This window comes from Corvus hawaiiensis, chromosome 8, assembly GCF_020740725.1.
Source record: "Corvus hawaiiensis isolate bCorHaw1 chromosome 8, bCorHaw1.pri.cur, whole genome shotgun sequence".
Taxonomy (NCBI): domain Eukaryota; kingdom Metazoa; phylum Chordata; class Aves; order Passeriformes; family Corvidae; genus Corvus; species Corvus hawaiiensis.
Genome location: NC_063220.1, coordinates 38,263,625 through 38,284,276, shown reverse-complemented (window position 1 = coordinate 38,284,276; position 20,652 = coordinate 38,263,625). Strand labels below are relative to the sequence as shown.

At 55.8% G+C, this 20,652-nt stretch overlaps 1 protein-coding gene across 1 annotated transcript; it reads left to right on the top strand.

Moving 5' to 3' along the window:
* Positions 1–205: 205 nt before the first annotated feature.
* Positions 206–20,629, top strand: PALD1 (phosphatase domain containing paladin 1). The gene is made up of 20 exons (XM_048311717.1): positions 206–309; positions 7,373–7,570; positions 7,697–7,799; positions 7,988–8,167; positions 8,244–8,408; positions 8,495–8,655; positions 8,791–8,866; positions 9,496–9,644; positions 9,730–9,826; positions 9,934–10,038; positions 12,437–12,532; positions 12,716–12,850; positions 13,346–13,462; positions 13,546–13,725; positions 14,180–14,377; positions 14,665–14,805; positions 15,404–15,475; positions 15,627–15,767; positions 18,288–18,443; positions 20,283–20,629. The coding sequence occupies exons 2-20, from the start codon at positions 7,383–7,385 to the stop codon at positions 20,430–20,432; spliced, it is 2,610 nt and encodes an 869-aa protein (XP_048167674.1). The 5' UTR covers positions 206–309; positions 7,373–7,382; the 3' UTR covers positions 20,433–20,629.
* Positions 20,630–20,652: the final 23 nt, after the last annotated feature.

Genomic DNA, 20,652 nt, shown 5'->3' with positions numbered 1-20,652 from the left:
GTGTTTGGGGGATGCTGCTGGTACCGGGTGCTGCGTGCCGGGTGTCCCCGAGCTGCCGGTGCCCTGGCCCGGGGTGTCCCGGCGGCGCTGGGGGCGCAGGGGGCGGTGCCGGGGGCGTGTCCCGGGGCGGGGGGCGGTCCCGGACGCCCCTCGGCCCCGTCCCGGTGCCCGCCCCGGTCCCTCCCCCGCCGAGGCGCCGGCGGTCGGCGCGGCCGCGGGGCTGCGCTCCCGCCACCGCTCCCGCCGCCCCCATGGGGCGCCCGACGGCGCGGCCGGCCCGGCGCGGGAGCTGAGCCCGGAGCCCCCCAGGTACCGTATCCCCGCCGAGACTGGGCATCCCTGCCCCCCCGAGCCGGGCATTCTCCTCCCGGCCCCCGGGACTGGGTGTTCTCCCCCCCTCCAACCCCCGGGACCGGGCGTCCTGCCCCGCTCCGCGCCCCGTCCCCGGTCCCGGGCATCCTCCCGCCACGCCGGGGCCGAGCATTACCCGACCCCCGGGCCGCTCATCCGCCCCCCCGGGACCGGCTGCCCCTCTCATCCCCTCCCCCGGGGTGGTGGGGCTCGTTTCTCGGCCCGGTGCGGTGGGAAGGGGATGGAGGTGGCAGGACCAGCCCTCGATGGTGCCCCCCCCACCCTCCGGGGGGGTTTGTGATGAGCACTCGGGGGGCTTCTTGGGCGGGGGTCCCCGCTGGGTGTGTCCCCCCAAGCCAAGACGGGTGGGACAATGGGGGGAAGGTTTATTTTGCCCCTGGAGCACAGACTCCACAGCGTGGCCATGAGGTGCCTCAGCCATGGCGAGGGGGGTTTATCCGGAGCCAGCGCTGGGCTTTAAACCTCTGGAAAATAGATGGATCACTAGTTTTGAGGCTCAGCATCCGCCCCGCGGATCCCACCTCTGCTGCCTTTGCAGTTGTGTTTGCTATTTAAAAGGGGCTTTTCTCTCCCTCTTTTGGCCTGGAAGCCAGCCCCACCGGGCTGGGAGCCCAGCACGGCTGTCGGCCGGTGCCGGCTGTGCCTGCTGTGGCTCGAGTCCCCCAGAGTGAGTTTTGCGATTTGCATCTCTTGGTTGTGCCTCCCTTGCACCCCCAAAAGCCGCTTGGAGAGCAGGCTCTGAAGCGGGGGGGAGGTGCGGGATGGCTCCCTGCTGGAGGATGAAGATGGAGGAGGAAGAGGAGCAGCTGTAGCCGAGGTCTGGGGTTTGGCTCGGCAGCCTCCCATTTAGGGAGCACGGGAGGAGCGGGAAGCCTGGGATGGGTTTCCCGCTGGCACGTGCGGGGGGTGGCGCAGAGCCCGGTGGGCTCCCAGCCCCGTGCGGGTCGGAGTCACCCTCGCTGCCGCAGAGGATGTCCTAGGATCGAGGCTGCCTGCTCCCGCTGAGCTCCTGCCCCGCTTCTCGGGGCTGAAAACTTCCAGAAACCTCGTCCAGGCTGCGCTTCCGATGGCTGCCGGACTTTTCCGGACCTGCTTCCCTGCCCTTTCCCCGGTGCATCCTCTTAGTGCTGGGGGAGCGAACACCCCCTCCTCTTCCCGCAGCGCTCCTGGCCGTGGCACCCGTCACATCCCGAGCTGTGCCCCCGTTGTTTTCCTGCCCTGGATGGGAGTAAACAGCGAGTTTTGGTGTGGCTGGGCTGGGGGCATTGCCTGAGGAAGAGGCAGACAGGCAACGGTGGTGGGACATTTCCTTCCTGGAAGGCAGGAAGTGATTATGTGTCTGCACGAATGACACGGAGCCTAAAAATAATGGGCAGGTCTCTGTTGTGAGCAAAACTCCCTTGGGGTTTGCTTGATTTTTGCTTTATTTATTCAGAGAGCAGGACAGGGGAGAGGAGACCTGGGAGCGTGAGCTCCGTGTCCTACTGCGTCCCAAACCACGGTGCTGGCGTGCATAAGGTGCTGCTTGTCCTGGGAAAGGTGTGGTCTGCAGCGGATCCCGGCGGGGAAAAGCGGCCCCGTGTAAATGGAGCCGTCCCGTTGCTCCGGCAGCCTTCCCCGCGTTGGGAGGGGAGACGTGGTTAGCTATGAATAGCACAAAATCATAGCCCTCGCCTTCCCAAAACGCCCTGGCCGGCTCCGCGTGGCGCTGGCCATCCCGGGCTTGGGAGCAGGGGGTTGTGCTGGGGGGGCCAGCCTGAGTTCCCCACCCTTGGGGACACCCCGCCCCCCTCTGCCAGCTGGAGTGGGGTCACACCGGAGAACCTCTGGCGGGGAAAAGCTTGGCAGATCTGGTTTGGTTGTGGGGCTGCGGTGCTTCCTGGCAAGTTGGGGACTGCTTGGCGTTGGACAAAAGCTTTGCCCACAGGTCACTGGTCTCTTTGGAGATGCCCCCAGCCTTTATCTTCATGTTTTAGGGCTTTTTATTTTGTTTTTCCTTTGTGCTACTGAAAGGAAACCCTTCAGCGAGCGTGCTCACAGACCTTGAAACCACTGGCAGCGAGCTGACGGCACAACTGGCAACGCTGGTTCTTCTGAGCCAGGGCTTTGTTCCTCTTTCCATTGCTGCTCAGTGATAAAACCCCTCACCTCAACAGCAAGCAACCAAGCATCTCCTGCCTGCCCAAAAAGCAGCGCCCCAGGGACTGGTGGGATGTGTCAGGGAACCTGCCAGGGGGGCCTTAAAAGCTGGGTGTGAGGCAGCAGTTACAGGTGGGCTCTTTGCAAAATCATGGAGTCACTGAACGGTTTGGAAGGGATCTTAAAGGTTGTCTCATTCCACTCGCTGCCATGGGCACCTTCCACTAGACCAGGTTGCTCCGAGCCCCGTCAAACACTTCCAGGGTCTTAATTCCTCCCAGGCTGTGCTTAGCAAGGAAGGTTAATAATGCTGATTAATAATGCAAACCAGGTTTGTGAAGAAGGGCTGCAGCCTGGATACCATTCCCAATAGATTCCTCCTCATCGATGGTCACCTCCATGGCAGGGAGCAGATTGCCATCCCCATTTTGGGGGTGGCTTTTTTCTCCTCCGTACCCTGTCTCAAACAGCTTTCCCTGGCTTCAGGGTGAGGAGTTTTAAATCCAGTAACTAAAGGCAGGTTGGTCCCATGGAGGACGGGGATGTAGCACTCGGTTTTCTGCCAAAGGACAGGAGCATGTTTGGGAGGGGGTGGGAAATGCCTGGTCCTCGTTATTCTGGATGCTCCCGCTTGGACTTGGGGGCAGACATCCCACCGATGCTTTCCTGCACTGCTCGGCAGATGCCGGTGGTAGAGCGCGGGGCACAGGGGGAATCGACAGCACCGATCCCGGCCTGGTTGGGAAATACCTCTGGACTTTCTAGGAAATGCTGCTTTTTAAGTTATAGTTTTGGCTGTCACTGCTGGCTCTCCGAGGAGGTCGTGAGGATGGAGGGCGGTCACTTTTGCTCCTTTAAAGATATTAATGAATCAGTCAAGGCTCGTGAAAGCAGAGCTGTCTGCTGCAAAGGTGCCCTTCCAAGGCCTTTTCCTGCCCATGGCAAAGTGCTTTTGGGTTGATTTGAGGCGTTTTGATTCTTTGCCTTATTTTACCCTCACAGCTTGGTGGGTGTACAGCACGTTCCAAATCATCCACAGCTTAATGTGTTACTTCTCACCTTTCTTTTTTGTTTTATTATGTGTTTTTAAGAAGCCAGGCCGCTTCCTTCCGGCATCACCTGGAACAACAGGAGCCTGGTTCCCATGCAGCCTCTGCTCTGGGATATCTCCCAGCACAGGCAGGCTCTCCCAGAGAAGCTGTTTGTGTGTTATTTAATTTTCACTGGGTTTTTTTTAAAAAGAGGGTTAAAGAGCACGCTGGGGCGGGGGGCTCAGCTCCAGCACTTCCTCCAGGCTCCGGTGATGCCCCTCCGGCTGCGCTGGAGTTTCCTGCTGGCTTGTGGTGTTTCCTGCCTCCCTGCTTGGCTCAGCAGTGCTCCAGGGGTGCCCCTCGGTCCCTTGAGGATGCATCCACGCCGGCTCCATGCTGAAAAGCCACAGGGGCTGCCCCACACCGAGGAAGGATGGATGCATTAGGAGGATGCTGCCGTTGCTGCTGCTTCTTCCCAAAGGGCTTTGCTTTTCATTTAGAAGAGCTTTAAAAGCTATAAAATATCTCAAGGATGCACGGAAGGAGATTTATTTGATTTATTTCCTGCTGACAATGAGGCGGCCAGGCAAGTGCACGTTTCCTCCTCGGCACGGTGGCCGGGGCAGATGCATCCTGCAGCTGCAGCCCGACCTCCTCCCACTATATTAAGTCCATTGTTTGCTCCGGCTTTGAGTCCTTGCCAGGTCCCTGGGTGTGGGAATAACCCCTGTGCCCGGTGCAGGGGGAGAGGAGCGGCTCCGAGAGGTGGGAAGGTGGTGGGCTGAGCACTGTTGTAGCATCCTGACTTCTGTGGGAGAGGCTGGGGATTCCGCACAGGATCTCTTGGGCTGCTCAAGTGGCATTCTTGGGATGCTCCCAGTGCTGCTGGCGGCTCCTCTGGCATTCCCCATCCAGGCTTGGCAGAGCTGGATGTTGTGAAACAGGGTCTGGAGGGGAAGGGAAGCACCTCTGCCTTGCCCACCCGGAGGCTCCACTTTCTCCTTAGGCAGCAAGAATAATTTATCAGCAGTGCTTTGAATTTAGGCAAAACACCTGGAGAGGAACACTGCTGGTTTGTTTGGTGGGATGCCCTTGTGCAGGGTGTTGGTTCTTTTGGCAGCTGGGGAGAAAATGGGCTCTTTGTTCAGGAACCTTGGCCACAATTGATCTCAGGCTTGGCTTTGGGATCTGTGAAGGATGAGCTGCCAGCTAGGGAAATATTTCTGGGGTTTGTCCCAGAAAAAGGAGGAGAAGGTGCAGACAAGAGGCCAGGATGCTGTGCAGGGGGATGTTGTCTCTGCGTTCTCTCTCCTAGAAAGGAAACTCCCAAATTCCGTGTGGTGCAAGGGAAGGGATGCTCAAAACCAACCCACCACGGCTGATGGCTAATGCTGTCATAAAATCCATGTGGATTGCTTCCCAGCCTCCTAACCTGGAATCACAGAATCCCAGAATGGTTTGGGGTGGGAAGGACCTTAGAGATCATCTTGTTCCAACCCCCTGCCGTGGTCAGTGACACCTTCCATTAGACTGGGTTGCTCCAAGCTCCATCTAGCCTTGAACGCTTCAAGGGCTAAGGCATCGACACGTTCTCTGGGCGTCCTGTTCCAGTGCAGGAGCTTCTCAGTGTTTGCTAACTGTGTCCAGTTACGGGGAAAAGAATGATATTTGGGCTCATCCGGAGCCCTTTGGTGGGCTGGTCCCTGCCGGGCTGGTTCCTGGGCTCCTGTTTCCCTCGGCTGGCCTGTGATGGTGGCTTCATTGCATCTCTTCCCGTCGCAGCCACCAGCAATATTTGGGAAAGTTTTCAGCCAAGGTAATTTTATCTGTTTTCCTCGGGGAGGGTTTTGCTTCCCTACTCATCCCAGTTTGTGTCCCAGCTTGCAGAGTGGGCACTGGGGGATGGTAAACCCTCCTGCTCCCATCAGATGCAGTAATACCAGTAAATAGCTGCTCCTGTATGGATAACGCTAGCACTTCCCTCTTCCTGTGGCTTTTTAGAGCAGTTCCCGTGGCTTCCCTGAGCACCCACTGTGGGTAATTTCAGTACTTTCCTTGCTTGGTTTTGCCTCCCCAGCCGAAGCAGGGAGTGGGGAAAGAAGCTGAGATGTGATTTCCTCCCTCCATTCATTTTGTGGTTTGAAAGACAATTTCCAAATCTGCCCGGCGTCTTTTATGCCTGTTATTTCTTGGTGTGGTTTGTCGGGAAAAGAAAATATCCCTGGGGGTTTTAGGGTGAAGGTGGCTGTCTGTGGGGAGGGGAGAAGGACTACGGAAATACAGAAGTTGCCTGCCTCGAAACTGGGGGTGGAATCTCCATCCTCCAACATGGGAATGCTGGAGCAAACCCAGAAGGATCGATCCAGCTCACTGTTGAAAAGATGCACCCGTTCTGAGCAAAATTAGGGGAAAAAAAGCATCCTGGCTGGATGCCCCATTCCTGCTTGCTGCCTGAGCTCTCCAAAGCCATGAGTGCCTGCTCTGAAACACTCAAAACTTCCCTATATATATTTTTTTTCCTTTCTTTCTTTATTTTTGCCCTCACAGTGTTTATGTGAAAGAAACACTCAAGAGGACTTGGAGAAACGGCACTGGCCTGAAACAGCTGTTTTTGTTTTCCACCCCGCCTCCCCGCTCTTCTGTGTAAAGTAAACCAGGCTGCCTAATGGTGCAGAAAATTCACAGTAGAGCAACAAGTTTTCTGTGGAGAAGCGAAGGAAGATGGGGAGGAGGGGAAAATGTGTGCCTGGGCATGGTTGTCTAGAAATAGCGCATTTTCCGCAGGCTTTTCCCCCCGACTTGAAGCATTTGCAGCTGCTGGGGGCATCACATTCCCTGGGATTGCAGTAAGGGATTGATCCTGCGCTGCTTGTAAGGCAGGAGGAGCAGCTGCAGAAGGATTTGTAGGGCTGGGTTAAAGCCGCTCCCGCTCTTCCCAGCTCTGAGCATCGCCTCGGAGCAGGTACCATCCCCCTTTGGGTGCTGCCGGGGTTATTCCCATGCAGCACAAAGGAGGTTTTACTGGGGGCCGTCTCGTTAGGAGTGGGCAGAGCTTTGTCTTTCCCAGGCTACCCCTTTGCCATCTCTCGCTTCATTGGGACGCCAGGATCCGGCCCTGGCTGGCGCAGACAGTCGGCTCATTGTCCCGGACTGGTCGAGTGTGGCGGGATGCTCCTGGCCGCCGCCAGGCCTGGCCCTTTTGATTCCATCCTTGTTCAGGGATGAGCTCCCTGGGGACAAAGTGGGGGCTACTTTCGGGGTCCCCGGGTGCTCCCCCGGGCTGGGGATAACCGGCTGCTTTAAAGGCAGCTTCCAGACCGGCACACACAGACCTGCTCCAGGCGCGCTCCTACACCCTAAATTACCAAGTATCCAGTAACACGTGCTCTCTGTTCAAGAGTTTTCCGTGCGGGGAGGGACCCTGGAGTGCTTTATGGGTGCTGGGAAAGCGGGGGACGAGCGCCGCCGAGTCCCTCCGCACTGCCATGTGCTGACTCAGCAGATTTTAGGGACCGGATCCGGCATTTCGCCCATTTCCCCCCCCCTCCCTCCTCAGCCCTACTTTCACCTCCCTGATGGAGCGAGCTGCATGGCAGGCAGGAAGAAAGCCTTTTGTGGGAGCGGGAGGGAAAGGGCTGGCTTAGCGTTCCTTCCCTGGCCGGCTGTCGGCAGGGGGTTGCCCTGTGCCTGCCTGGGATTTTCCCGTCCTAAATCAGGAGCGGCCGAAAAATAAATTCCTCCTCCCGTTTTTTCCCCCCCTCCCTCCTTGTTTGTTTTTTTTTTTTTCCTTTCCTCCCTGCTGCTGCTGCTTCCTCCCCGTCCCGGCACAGCTGCCCGCGGATGATGGGTACGACAGCCAGCGCGGCACAGCAGGCAGTCTCGGCATCCCCCCTGGAGAGCCGGGTGCCAGGAGACGGCACCATGGAGGACCAGCACTCCCTCAGCATCCACTCCTTCCAGACCCTGGGGCTCCACAACAGCAAGGCCAAGTCCATCATCACCAACAAAGTGGCGCCTGTGGTCATCACGTAAGTCCTTGGCAGCCTCCAAAATTCTGGTTTCCTCCACCCTCTTCTCCAAATACCGGGTTTTTTTTCAATCTTGGCCGATGCCATTATTTTTTTCCTTTATCCACCTGCGTGTGGCTTTTGCAGGTACAACTGCAGGGAGGAGTTCCAGATCCACGATGACCTGCTGAAGGCAAACTACACGGTGGGACGCATTTCTGAGGCTACGCTGGAGCACTACCTGGTGCAGGTGAGCATTGCCGCCACCAATTTCATCACCCAGCTCATTTCAGCCTGGGCTTTAGGGACCTCAGAAGTTTTTTGGGGGGGCTCCTTTTGAAGATCACCTAGAAAAAGCCACTTTTACACTCAGCTGCGTTCAATCCCACCTTGCTCAAATCCACTATGTCCCACCTTCTCTCTTCTGATATTTTGCAGGGGAAATACTTCATGGTCAGAGATGTATATGGAAAATTAGATGTTTTGAACACTACCGGCCGCTGCGGCGCTCCCAACTTCCGGCAGGCCAAAGGAGGTTACGCCGTGTTCGGGATGGGGCAGCCCAGCCTCAACGGCTTCAAGCTCGTGCTGCAGAAGCTGCAGAGAGAAGGCCACAAGGTTGGTGGGAGGGTGGGAATTGGGGTGGAAAAAAGCCAGGAGAGCTTTTAGACAGCCTCTCCCCCGCTTTTTGCAGGAATGTGTCTTCTTCTGCGTCCGTGAGGAGCCCGTGGTCTTCCTGCGGCTGGAGGGCGACTTCGTGTCCTACACCCCCCGGGACAAGGAGAACCTCCATGAGAACCTCCAGCGCCTGCAGCGGGGTGTGCGGGCGGAGAGCCTGGAGCTGGCCATCCGCAAGGAGGTGAGCTGGGACGGGAAAGGGTGCACATCCCGCCGGCGCAGAGGTGAGTGGAGGGGTTGTGATGGGGCTTTTCCCATCTCCTGTAGATCCGCGACTTCGCGCAGCTGAGCGAGAGCGTCTACTACGTGTACAACGACATCGAGCGGCTGCGGGACGAGCCCCACGCCGTGCGGGTGCAGTGCGACGAGGACATCCAGGTCACCGATGAGGTCTATCGCAGACCCGTCTTCCTCCAGCCCTCCTACAGGTCCTTCCCTCCTCCTCCTCCTTCTCACGTGTGGTGGGGGCTCTTTGCACCCCTAAAGCCGTGTATCCTCCGTGGTGGTTGGGATGAAGCCCCTCCGGGGTCCCATCCTAACGAGGGCTGTCCCCATCCCGGCAGGTACCACCGGCTGCCCCTGCCCGCCGAGGGAGCCCCTTTGGAAGAGCAGTTTGACGCTTTCATCCGCTTCCTCAGGGTGAGCCGAGGAAAAGCACCTGATCCATGGGGCCTTCTTGGGATGGGATTTGCTCCTGTGCTGTGTCGGGGACCGCGACTGCCTGAGAGCATCTTCTGGTTTTCCTTAAGTCTACCTGTTAGAGGATGCCTGTGCCTGCAGTTCCCACTCTCCTTGCTGTAGGATCCTGCTGGAGAAGTCCATGTTGTCCAGCAGTTTGTCCCTACCCCTGGCTAGAGGTGACCAACCCTGGCCACCTCCAGGCATCTCTTCCCTAAGTGGCTTTAGCAGGAATTATCTGCCTTTGCTGCAAAGGTTTTCCGTGTCAGAGCTGCTCTTTTTTTTCTACATTCTGGAAGATGAAATCTCAGTGGGTTGGGGATGAGTGGTGGGAACATCTCTGGTGGGATGGACAGGCTGGCAGATGGAGAGGGCACTGGGCAGGGGGATGCAGCGGGTGGGCCACCCATTGTCCTGTCCTGCTCCATCCACCCCATCCCCTGAGCAAAAGGGAGATGGCACCCACCCCTCCCTGCCTGGGCATGGCCATCACCTCCATCCCAGCCACTGATGGGGCAGACCTGGCTCTCCTGCAAGCTGCTGGGGTCTCCATCCATCCATGCATTCATCCGTGTGTCCCTCCCTCATAGGAGAGCCCCAGCCTGCTGCTGCGGGACCCCGGCAGACCCCCGCCCGCGCTGCTCTTCAGCTGCCAGACTGGTGTGGGCAGGACCAACCTGGCCATGGCCATGGGCACCCTGGTCCTCCACCACCACCGAGGAGCTGCCCAGAAGCCCGAGTAAGCGGAGCAGCCGCCGGGGTGGGACTGGGGGGATGCCCATTCCCCCTGGGACTGGTTTGATTTCCTCCTTCTCCCACTGCAGCTTCCCCCACCTGCCTAAAACATCTCCTAGGGACAGGCTCCGGATCATCCAGACCTTCATGGAGATGGTCCCCAAAGGCCAGCAGATAGTGGAGGAGGTAAGGGGGTGCTGGTGAACCCCCTGGCGGGGCGGCTGGAAGGGAGGGATGGATTTTCCCCCCAGATCCAAGGCTTATGGAGCAATTTCCCACTTGCTCCTCCCGAGGTGGATGGTGCCATAGCCTCCTGCTCGGAGATGCACGACATGAAGGAAGCCATCTACGAGTACAAGAAGAAGCTGGAAGGGATCGGGGAGGACTATCAGATCCAGGTAATTAGAGGATTACTCAGATGCGAGCCATCAGCACCGGGAAATTTATTAAGCTATTTTTGCGCCGGGATGAGAAGAATGTAAATTCTGGAAACCCAAAGCTTCCTGTGAGCTGGAGATTTCCCAGCGATATGAAACCTGGAAGGTTGTGGTGTGTCTCTTTCTTTTTTTTTTTTTTCCCCTCCAGTTATTTGAAAAGCCATAAAATGGAGCAGGCTGGGACTGGGGGGAAAACAGACTGGTTTGGGCTTCGCTGCTGCTTCTGGTAGATGACCTCAGGGGCAAATAATATCCTGTGCCCTGGTTTCATCAGCTCTAAAACTGGAAAATCAATATCAGCCTGGATGGTAAAAGTCCTTGGGAGCTGGGAGGGATCGTTGCAAATATAGTCACCCAAGGTCAGGCTTTTCTCGTTGTAGATTTATGTTTTTTCCCCGTTGTTTTGAAGAGCCATCAGGGTGGCTTTCCATGCTGGAAAGCTGTGGCCTTCCTGCCTGAGCAGGGGGCTCCTCACCAGGTGATGGAAGGATAGATGGATGCTCAGGTGAAAGTGCTGCCCTGATCCCAGTTTCTTTGGAGATTAATTTTCCCGTTTAAATTTGAGTGTGGAGTGGAAGTGCTGGAGCTGGTTATAAAGGGCAGTCTCAAACCAGGTGCGCTGTGGCAAAAAAAACATGGAAATGATTGAGCAATGGGAAAAGAAGGCGTTTACTGTCACTTCTTTTGGTGTTTAGTGGCAAATCCCAAATGTTATACTCCCCTGTTCCCTTTTAGGGCAGATTTGGGTATGTTTGGTGCTGCTCATGTGCTGGCGGGTCCTCTTCTGTAGCAGGGGAGGCTTGGGCATGGGATGGGATTTTCTCATTGCCTTGAAACCTTTCCCTGACTTTTCCCTGCCGGGGAAAGCTGCTCCGTGTCATCCTGGACTCCTGGAAAACAAATGGCTGGGGGACTGCTGTAAATAAGCCTCAAGGAGTGTTTATTTGAAGTCTTTGTGGAGCAAGAGCAGGTTTAAACAGTGGCGGGAGGCCAGGAAAATGTGCTGGGGGCACACAGAGGGTGAGGAGGGGAGAGGGGATAATGCTCGGCCATCAGAAAAACAGCCTGGACTTCTTTGTGTTGGAGGGGTATTGGGTGAGCTGGTTGGTTTTGAGGGGAGGAGGGGCTTTTCTGGGATTGGAGGAGTGATGTCTGTGGGTTCCTGCCTGGGTTTGGAGGGGCAGAAATGGAGTTTCAAGCCCTCCAGCGATGGAGGTGCAGGTGAATCCTGGTGTGGGATGCCAAGCAGCCAGACTCCCCCAGTATCTGGCTTTCCACAGCTAAAACACGAGTGGATCATTCCCCTTTCCACCCATAGCCTATTTAAGGGGAATGTTAAAAGGTTTGCCTTGGGTGAGAGCACTGGGATGGATTTTACTGTAGGAATCCAAGCTCTCGGGAAGCAGCACCGCTCTGCTGTCGGTGCTGCCGGCAAACCTGGCACGGCTCCATCCCTGCAGGCTTTGTTTTGAGTTTCCAGAGCAAATCCCACTGCCTTTCCTCTTGATAAATGACTGCAGGCCGGATTTCTCTTGTGGAGAACAAGTAAATATTCATGAGTCAGCCACGTAATGTCAGGGATGAGCAAACCCCGCTCGCCGAGCTGACCCCAGACACAGCCCCGTCCTGCAGGATTTTCCATCCTGCCCTGGGAAGTGGGTTCCAACGGGCTCTCCAGGGATGTTTATGGATGCCATGCTGGATGTTCCTTACCTGGTACCAGGGTAATTTGTTGGATGGGATGCCCGGAGGTACAAACCTCTGCCCCCAGGTTTCTGAATTACAGAAAATCCTGAGGGTTTGAGTTTCCTCCCTGAGAGGGGATAGCTGTGGTGGGGAACACACCTGGATTGGGGAGGTGATGATAAAGAAGAGGAGGAGGAGAGCTTGCTGGAAACATAGGCATCAGGATGCTTCTGGACATGGAAAAGGGAGACACTTGGAAATGAAGGACGTTGCAGGGTGTGTGGCTGGCATGGGGCCCTCTCTCCCCAGGGATGCCACTGCCTGAGCATTTCATCCAAAGGCCACGGGGATGGCTGGAATGGGGGCATTTCCCAACCCCATCCCCTGGGGTTTGAATCTCCCATCTGGACAGTGTATCCATGTGACAGCGTGGGCTGGTTGAAACCGCTCCCAGTGTGTCCTTGTGCTAAAGTGAAGCTTTTGTTTTGAGCTGAAATGTGACTTTATGCTTTTGAGCATCGTTTAATATGAGAAACTGAAATGTTTCATTAAAAAAATAAAACAATTAATCCAAAGCTCCTTTTGGGAGGGCTTTATCCCAGCCTCCTGGTCTGCTGGGGCTGCAGGACTGGTCAGCACTGAGCATCACAGATTCCGTCTCCTTTGCTTCCAGGGGAGCAGCACCAAAGAGTATTTCCTCCAGAGGACTCTGCAGAGCCTCGAACGCTATTTCTACTTGATTGCTTTCAACTACTACCTTCACGAGCAGGTAAAAACCACCAGGACAGCCCAAAAAACCCTTCCTTGCCCTCTTTCCTTTGGCTCCGTTGTGCAACGGGAGGGCAGGGGTTTCCCCCTTTGAGTTTTCCAAGCAGGTTTTCTTGGTGGGGTCGCGGGCAGGGGGATCGGAGCCCAGGCTGATGGTGCATCCCCCCCGGCCCCCCGCCGGCAGTACCCCCTGGGCTTTGCCCTCAGCTTCAGCAGGTGGATGTGCCGGCACCCGGAGCTGTACCGGCTGCAGGCGGACATGAACTGCTCGGAGCTCACCGTCACCGCCGAGCTCGTCACCAAGGGCACACGAGTGCTGGTGAGTGAGGGGCGCAGAGGTGAGAGCAGCATCCTGGGGTGCTCGCCCTCACAGAGGCGTGGTGGGGTGGAAGAAGCCAAGGGTTTCCCTGTTGCAGGGCAGGTGTCTTGGGGTCTTGGGTCTGTGTCCTGCTGGCATCCTCAGTAAGGATGGAACCTAGATGGTTTTAAAGTCCCTTCCAACCCAACCCATGTGAGGATAAGTGTGTGGCCAGAGATGCCTGTGCACATGGATGTGTCTGGAGCATCTTGTGACGTGAGCCTGGGCAGCAGCTCTGTGGTTTGTGGGTGGGGGGAAGGGGGCCAGGGCTGTTGGTCCCTTGCACTGCTGGAGATCATTTCCCACCTTGGAAACAGAGCTGCGGGGCTTTGAGCCCTGGATGCTGCTGTTGGAAAGGTCTGGGGACTTGTCCTGAGCAGGGTCCGTGGGTTGTGGTGCGCTGCAAACCTGAGGGTGGGAAGGAGCATCCCTTGCCTGGACATTGCTCTGTTCCAGGTGGCAGATGAGCGCTTCTGCCCAGACGTGCTGAGCACTGCCAAGGAGATGAGCGTGGCCAACTTCCGAAGGGTGCCCAAAATGCCCGTCTATGGGACGGCGCAGCCCAGCTCCAAGGTGAGGGACACGATCCCACGTCGGGCAGGGACCCCACACTGGGCTCCCCGCCCTCCCATCACCCTTGCCCACCCCTTCCTTAGACCCTGGGCAGCGTCCTGCGGTACCTGATGGATGCCAAGAGGAAGCACTCTCGCATTGTCTGGATCAGCCTCCGGGAGGAAGTGGTCCTGGAAGGGAATGAGCAGATCTATACACTGCGGGAGCCTGGACTCCTGGAGGAGCTGATCCCTGTGCCTGCCGCCTCGCCCCAGGAGCTGGAGGTGAGCTCTGGGAGATGCTGGATGCAGTGGGGGTTCCCAGGAACCCTCATGGGTGATTTCCACAGGCTTTGATAGTTCCCCACCCTCTGGAGCTGCTGGTTTTGTTTTCCTTTGGGAACAAAGGAGCAAAGCGGCGATCCACCCTGGAAGGATTTATAGCGTGCCTTGAGAGCAAGGGTAAAAGGCATCTGGGGAAAGGGGAGCGGATGTTCCCAGCTGGATTTCCAGGGGAGACAGGCAGTGGAGGAGCTTGGCTGCGTGGAGGAGCTGCCCAGCATGGTGGGAAATGGTGCTCCGGAGGCTCCCATCAAGCAGAGAGGGACCTGGGCAGAACTGGGGGCCGGGACCTGGTGTGGGGCTTGGGGTGTTCACCGGCATCTAAAAAAATTGATTAAAATCCTGCAAAAATTAGGAGGGGTGGGTGTTACAGTGAGGGTTTCTCCATCCTCTGCAGAAACTGGAGGCTGCCCTGAAGGGGGACCTGCTGAAGTGCCAGAAGTGGCTGGAAGTGTACCTGGAGGCAGAGAAGCAGATGAAGATGTTCAAGAGCTGCCTGACCACGCAGGAGATATTCAGCCAGCAGAAGAATTCCTGCCAGGGACTCACCTACCGCCGCATCCCCATCCCCGACTTCTGTGCTCCCAAGGAGCAGGTACCCCAGGGATGGGATGGTGCTGCTGCCTCCATCCCAAGCCAGCCCTGGTGCTGTGGGAGGAACGTCGCTTGGGTGCTCAGTGCTGGTGGGGTGCTTTCCAGGGCAGGGGGGATCCCCAGGAGATGCTGCATGGAGAGGCTGTGTGCCTTCAGGTGGGCAAGGATGGATCTGGCAGCAAGGAAACAGGGATTTCAACCTGGAGGCTGTAGGACAAAAGGGGACCCCAAGGAAGTGAGGTGAGGAAGTCCTGCATCCCTAAAAACCCACTGGCTTCATCCTGGCAGGACTTTGACCGGCTGCTGGAGGCCATGAAGAGCGCCCTGGCCGAGGACTCACGGGCAGCCTTCGTGTTCAACTGCTCCAGTGGCCGGGGCAGGACCACCACGGCCATGGTCATCGCTGTCCTCACCCTCTGGCACTTCAATGTGAGTGTGGGGGGCTGCAGCAACTCCTGGTGGGGTTCCTGGGGAGGCTCTGGAGAGCCCACGGCAGCCGTGTCACAGCCAGAGGGTTGAAAGGAGTGGGGGCAGGGCCAGGGTGGGCTGTGGGGCTCGACATCTGTATGGTGACATCTTGCTGTGCCTAACTCCCAGTGAGCTCCAGAAGTCTGAGTGAATGCCTGGTGAGCCCTTACCCTCTTCCTGAGAGCTTCCACCCCAGGATGAAGGGTTAAGGGCATGGGAGATCATGGAGTCGTGGAATGGTTTGGGTTGGAAGGGTCATGGAAGCTCATCTCGTTCCATCCCTGTGCCATGGGCAGGGAGACCTTCCACTACCCCAGGTTGCTCTGAGCCCTGTCCAGCCTGGCCTTGGACACTTCCAGGGATCCAGGGGCAGCCACTGCTTCTCTGGACAACCTGAGCCAGTGCCTGGAACGGTCCTCCCTCCTTGGGCAGGGATACAATTTTTGTGTTCTCTGCCTGCAGAGGCAAGGCAGGGGATGCTGGGGGTCCTGGTGGGCTGGGCACAGGCTTTGCATTTTTGTGCGGCCCATAATGACCCAGTCCCCTCTGGCCACCCCAGGGCATCCCTGAGATGAGTGAGGAGGAAATCGTGAGTGTGCCTGATGCCAAGTACACCAAGGGGGAGTTTGAGGTGAGTGCTGGGCTGGCTCTGTTTTAGGGGTCTCCCTCTGCTACCTTAAGCCACAGCTGCTTGTTTGGGAGGGGGCTGGATCCTCTCGCAGGCAGTGGGACAAGGCAAGGAGGCTCCTGATGAAGCCCTGCGGCTTCTGCCCGTGCTCCAGGTGGTGATGAAGGTGGTCCAGCTCCTGCCCGATGGTCACCGGATGAAGAAGGAGGTGGACATGGCCCTCGACACGGTCAGTGAGACCATGACCCCCATGCACTACCACCTCCGGGAAATCATCATCTGCACCTACCGGCAGGTGAGCCCCCCTCCTCCCGGCAGCACCGGGCCATTCCAGAGGGTGCAGCCGGGCTCTGGGACCAGCCCTGGTGTGTCACCAGAGAGGTGTCAAGGCTCTTGTGGTCATGGTCACCCGGGGCTGCCTTGGATCCTGTGCTGTCCCGCATCCTGCCTGTCCCTTTCCGTCCCGCATCCCACCCATCACACCCAGAGCTCATGTGGCATCCACCTGCATCCCACAGCCCATCCCGCGTTCCTCCCGTCCGGCATCCGTGAGGCGCAGCCGGCAGAGGGCAGGACTGGTCTGTCCCACTCCGCTTCCAGCCCCAAAGGCTCCTGTGGCTCTGCGAGTTTGGGAAGGAGATTCAGCTTTTGGAAGGGGAGCTGTCCTTGGGAACGGACTCATCCATGGCCAGCTGAGCCTGTGGTCCACAGCCCTGTTTTACTTGGGAGCCCCTGTGGAGCTGATGAAGGAAGAGAAAAAAAGGGATATTTTCATCAGATTTGGGATTTTTTAAACCTGTGCAACTATATAATGGGGCCTTGGAAGGGCTGAGCCCAGGGCCTGGCATTATTCCTGGGATGCTTTGTGCCATGTCCCCCTGGCAATTCCTCCCTTCGGCTCTTGCTCCGGCTGCCACTGATCCGTGTTTTCAATTAACGGCTGCGAACGATTGATGGAGGGAAGAAAAACCAAAATGTTCAATCACCCAGGAACACCTGCAGCTTCCGGGGGATTTGCCTCCCTGTTCCTGGGATCCACTGCATTTTTTGGGTTGCTGGGAGACAAAACCTCTGGAGACCTGACTACTTGCAGATGTAGTGATTATTAATCATTAGTTAATTTACAGTCGCATTTATTTTTATTAATTTATTTTTATTCAGGGTAGGTACTTTAATTTAAATAGTTTAATTAAATCCCTCCTTTATTCTGAGGATGTGGCCATGTGGGGAATTTCACCTACCTGGCTGTCAGGACCAGCACAGGGGTGGTCCTGGGCTGTGTCCCATTTCCAGGCCGGCATGCTGGTGGGGAAGGCGAGATAAGGAGGGATTCATCCACTCCCTCTGCCCAAGGAAGAGCCTCTTGTCACTGGAGCTTGTACTTCCCTCTTGGCTGTTCCATCCATCCTGCTGGATTTGGCTTGGCCCTGTGCAAATGCTTTAATTTTAATTTATTTTTGTTTTGTCCTCGGTGATGGGCAGCTTGGAGACCAGAATTTATGGGAATTGCTGGGGTTTTGGGAGCCTGCTGGGAGATGCTTTTCAGGGTTAGGGCAAACAGAAGGGAAGGAAAAGGTGTTCTGGAGCTTGGTTTGGTTTGTTCCCACCTCTTCGCACCCCTAACTGGGAGGAAAAAATAGGAAAATGTAGGAAAATATAAATAATGGGATAGAAGATAAATGATAGGATAATAAGATGGTAAATAGTAGGATAATAGAAGAAAAATAAATAGGACAATAGAATAAAATTACAAGTAATAGGGTAATAGAAGAAAATTGGATAATAGAAGAAAATTAAATTGGATAATAGAATAAAATTACAAGTAATAGAAGAAAAATAAATAGGATAATAGAATAAAATGATAAATAATAGGATAAAAAATAAATAGGATCATATAACAACATGCTAAATAATAGGATAATAGAATGAAAAATAAATAGGGTAATACAGTAGCAGGGTAAATAACAGGATCATAGGATCTGCTCTCTACAAATACTGGCACACACAGGTGGAGGAGACAACTTTTCCAAAGGGCAGAACTGGAGTGAGGAATTGCTGCTTTTTAGGATGGCCTTTGGGATCAGGGCTCTGATTTATTAGTATTTATTAATTCCTGGAAAGGGCAGCGTGCAGGGCTTGTTTGTTCTTAAAGTAACAGCAATAATAATACTAATAAAAATTATTATATAATTACATACAATATATAATAAAGCAATAAATATAAATAATGAATGTGTGAACATTACAGTATAAATAAAATGTAATAAAAGAGATATTTACCATTTATATACATAAAATAGTACTGGGAGATGTGATGGCCACCAGCCTCAGAGCTTCTCTTCCTCTGGAAATGGAGGCTGAATCCAGGTGGGAATGCCTTCCAGGGAGATGTTTTTACCTGGGGAAGTGATTTGCAGTCCAGGAACTCAAGGTTTGGGGTACAGTTTGCACTTGGGTGTCTACTCCTGGCTCCTGGGCACCTCCCCCCCACGTTTAGCCATCCCTCATCTATTTTTGAGCTCTGGGATCGTTGTCACCCACTGGAAACCACAAGGAAATGAGAGCCTGGAGTGCCAAGCCCCAGCGGGAGTGGGCTGGATGGATGCGCTTATTTTTGGCCCCAAAGTGTTCCTCCCTCTTCCCATGCCCTTCCCACGGCTTTTTCCTCGCACCAGAGATCCCGGTGGATCCTTCACCACCCAACCCTGGGTTGCAGAGCAGGGCTGTGGGTGAGGATGGGATGCAGGAGCTCCCCTGGGATGCTGTCCCGGCGCGGGTGCCACAGGTGCCTCAGCCGGGCTGTTGTTCCTTGCAGGGAAAGTCGGGCAAGGATGAGAGGGAGACGCGGATGCTGCAGCTGAGGAGCCTGCAGTACCTGGAGCGCTACGTCTTCCTCATCCTCTTCAACGCCTACCTGCACCTGGAGAAGAAGGACTCCTGGCAGAGGCCCTTCAGCCTCTGGATGCGTGAGGTGAGGCTTTCCCTGGCTGCCACCTCCCTCAGCCTCATGTTTCCGGGGAAATACAGGAATTTACTGGGAAGCAGACACCCGTCCTTAACTTACATGTGATTTCTGGGGTTGTTGGGGCGTCGTCTGTGGTCCCTTTGCTCCCTGGGTTGGTGGCTCTCATGGAAAGCCACTGGAGATGGATGGCATCCCACCATGTGGATGGGGAGCTCTCCCACCCCAAACCTGCTCTGTTTCCCTGGTTTAAGTTTCCCAGGGGTTTAGTTGGGATTGAAGCATCTGGGGCTGGGGGGCCACCAGCCAACCCTGCCTGGCCAGGACAGGTGGCACAGGGCATGGGAGGTCTGGGAGGATGGGGATGGTGGCACTGGATATCTGAGGGAATTGGGAACCAGCTGGAAAAATGGAATGGGGGGCAAGTGGGAGGCCCTAAATTATCCTTATGGAATGGGGGAAGGGTGGGTAAGAGACCCTAAATTATCCATATTTCCCGCTCAGGGGGGATATAGGCGCTGGATTTATTTGAGATACCTTGATTTTAATGGAAATGTGGTGGGGGGCTGTAAATTTCCTAGGAAAAGGGACTTTGAAGGTGGAACAAATGGTGAGGGGGGGGGGGGGGCATAGGGGTGTGTGTGCTGGTGCCTGGGGGGTTATTCTGCATGAGAGAAGAGTCAGAGGGGAAAAGGAGAAGCTGGGGACATGGCAATTTTAATAACGCTACTATGATTCTAATATTTTACATAATTTTATTTATTTAAATTTTACTGCTGTGTGACTGTATTTTATTATTTTAAATTTTAATTTTTGTTATTTTATTGTATCGTTTCTATTGATGTGCTCTATAACTTCGCTTGTTTTTGTTTATTTTGTCATTTTCATCTTTTACCTCTATTACGATGCAGAGACCAGTTTTTCTCCCCCCTCCCGGGTTTGCCCGGCGCTATTGTGGGAAAAACCCGCATCCCTTCCCTTGCCTCCGCCGGCGCCGCTAATTCCTATTGGCATCTTTGATCCGCCGGGCGGGAGATGAAAGGGCGGAGCTGGAGCAGGAGGGGGGACGCCGGTGCCCGCCCCGCCCTGGCATCCCTGTTATGCCGGTGTTTGCATTGCCCGGCGGCCGCCGCTGGGGCTGCACCAGCTTTTGCGGAGATTTGGGATGTTTGCTGTTGGCTGGATGCGGGAGGCGTGCGGTTGAGTGCAGCAGTTTTTAATGCTGCACCTTTTGGGGCTGCACACTTTAGTGCTGCACCTTTCGGGGCTGCACCTTTTAAAGCAGCACCTTTTGGGGCTGCATTTTCAGTGCATGGATTTACATCTGCCCTCTGTCCTCCCCCCCCCCGTTTGCTGGTGCATCTTTGGATGCAGCATCTTTTTGGTGCTGCATCTTTCTTTCGGTGCTGCATCTTTTGAGTGCAGCCCCAAAAGGCGCTGCCCCTTTTAATGCCACATCTTCAGCTCGTGGGGCTTACATCCCCCACTCCCCCCGTCTGCTGGAGGGGAGGGAAATACTCCCAACCTGCGCATACAAGGAGCCTTTGGCCCCCAGAGCGCCCCTTCCCGCTGCATAATCCCTGCGTTTTTAGCAAAAACAAGGCGCCATTGTAGCTTTTTGGCAGGAGGGTGCCAAAGCCAACAAACCCTGTGATGGCTGACCCCAGCAGCAAGGAAGAGGCTTAGAAAATGGATAAGCTGGGGCTGGAGAGAGGCTGGGGGAGCTGAAGGGGGTGGTACGGGGATGGAGGGGATGCCGGGGATCTTCCCCGCCCGTCTTCGCCCGGGAGGTGGCAAAAGCATCCCCGAGGGGGAGGAGTTCAATCTTGCTTCTCCCTGTGTTTCCAGGTAGCGGCGGTGGCCGGGGTGTACGAGGTGCTGAACGAGCTGGGATTCCCGGAGCTGGAGAGCCTGGAGGGCAAAGCGCTGTGCACGCTGCGGGGCCGCTGGCAGGCGCAGGGGGCCGCGTCCCATCCCTTCCGCGGGGACTTCGCGTAGGGCCGGGGCGCGGGGGGACCCCTGCTGCTTTCTCTGGGGTGGGGAAGAGCAAAAAAAAGACTGTTTTCCCAAAATCCGAGGGTGTGGGGAGGGAGGGGGTGAGCCTCAAAGCTGCCTTAGGACGGGAGGATTTCTGGGGTTCTTTTGGACGCAATAAAAATATTGTAAATTAAAAATCGAGACCTTCCTCACTTCCACCCTGAGCGAGTGCAGCATTTAT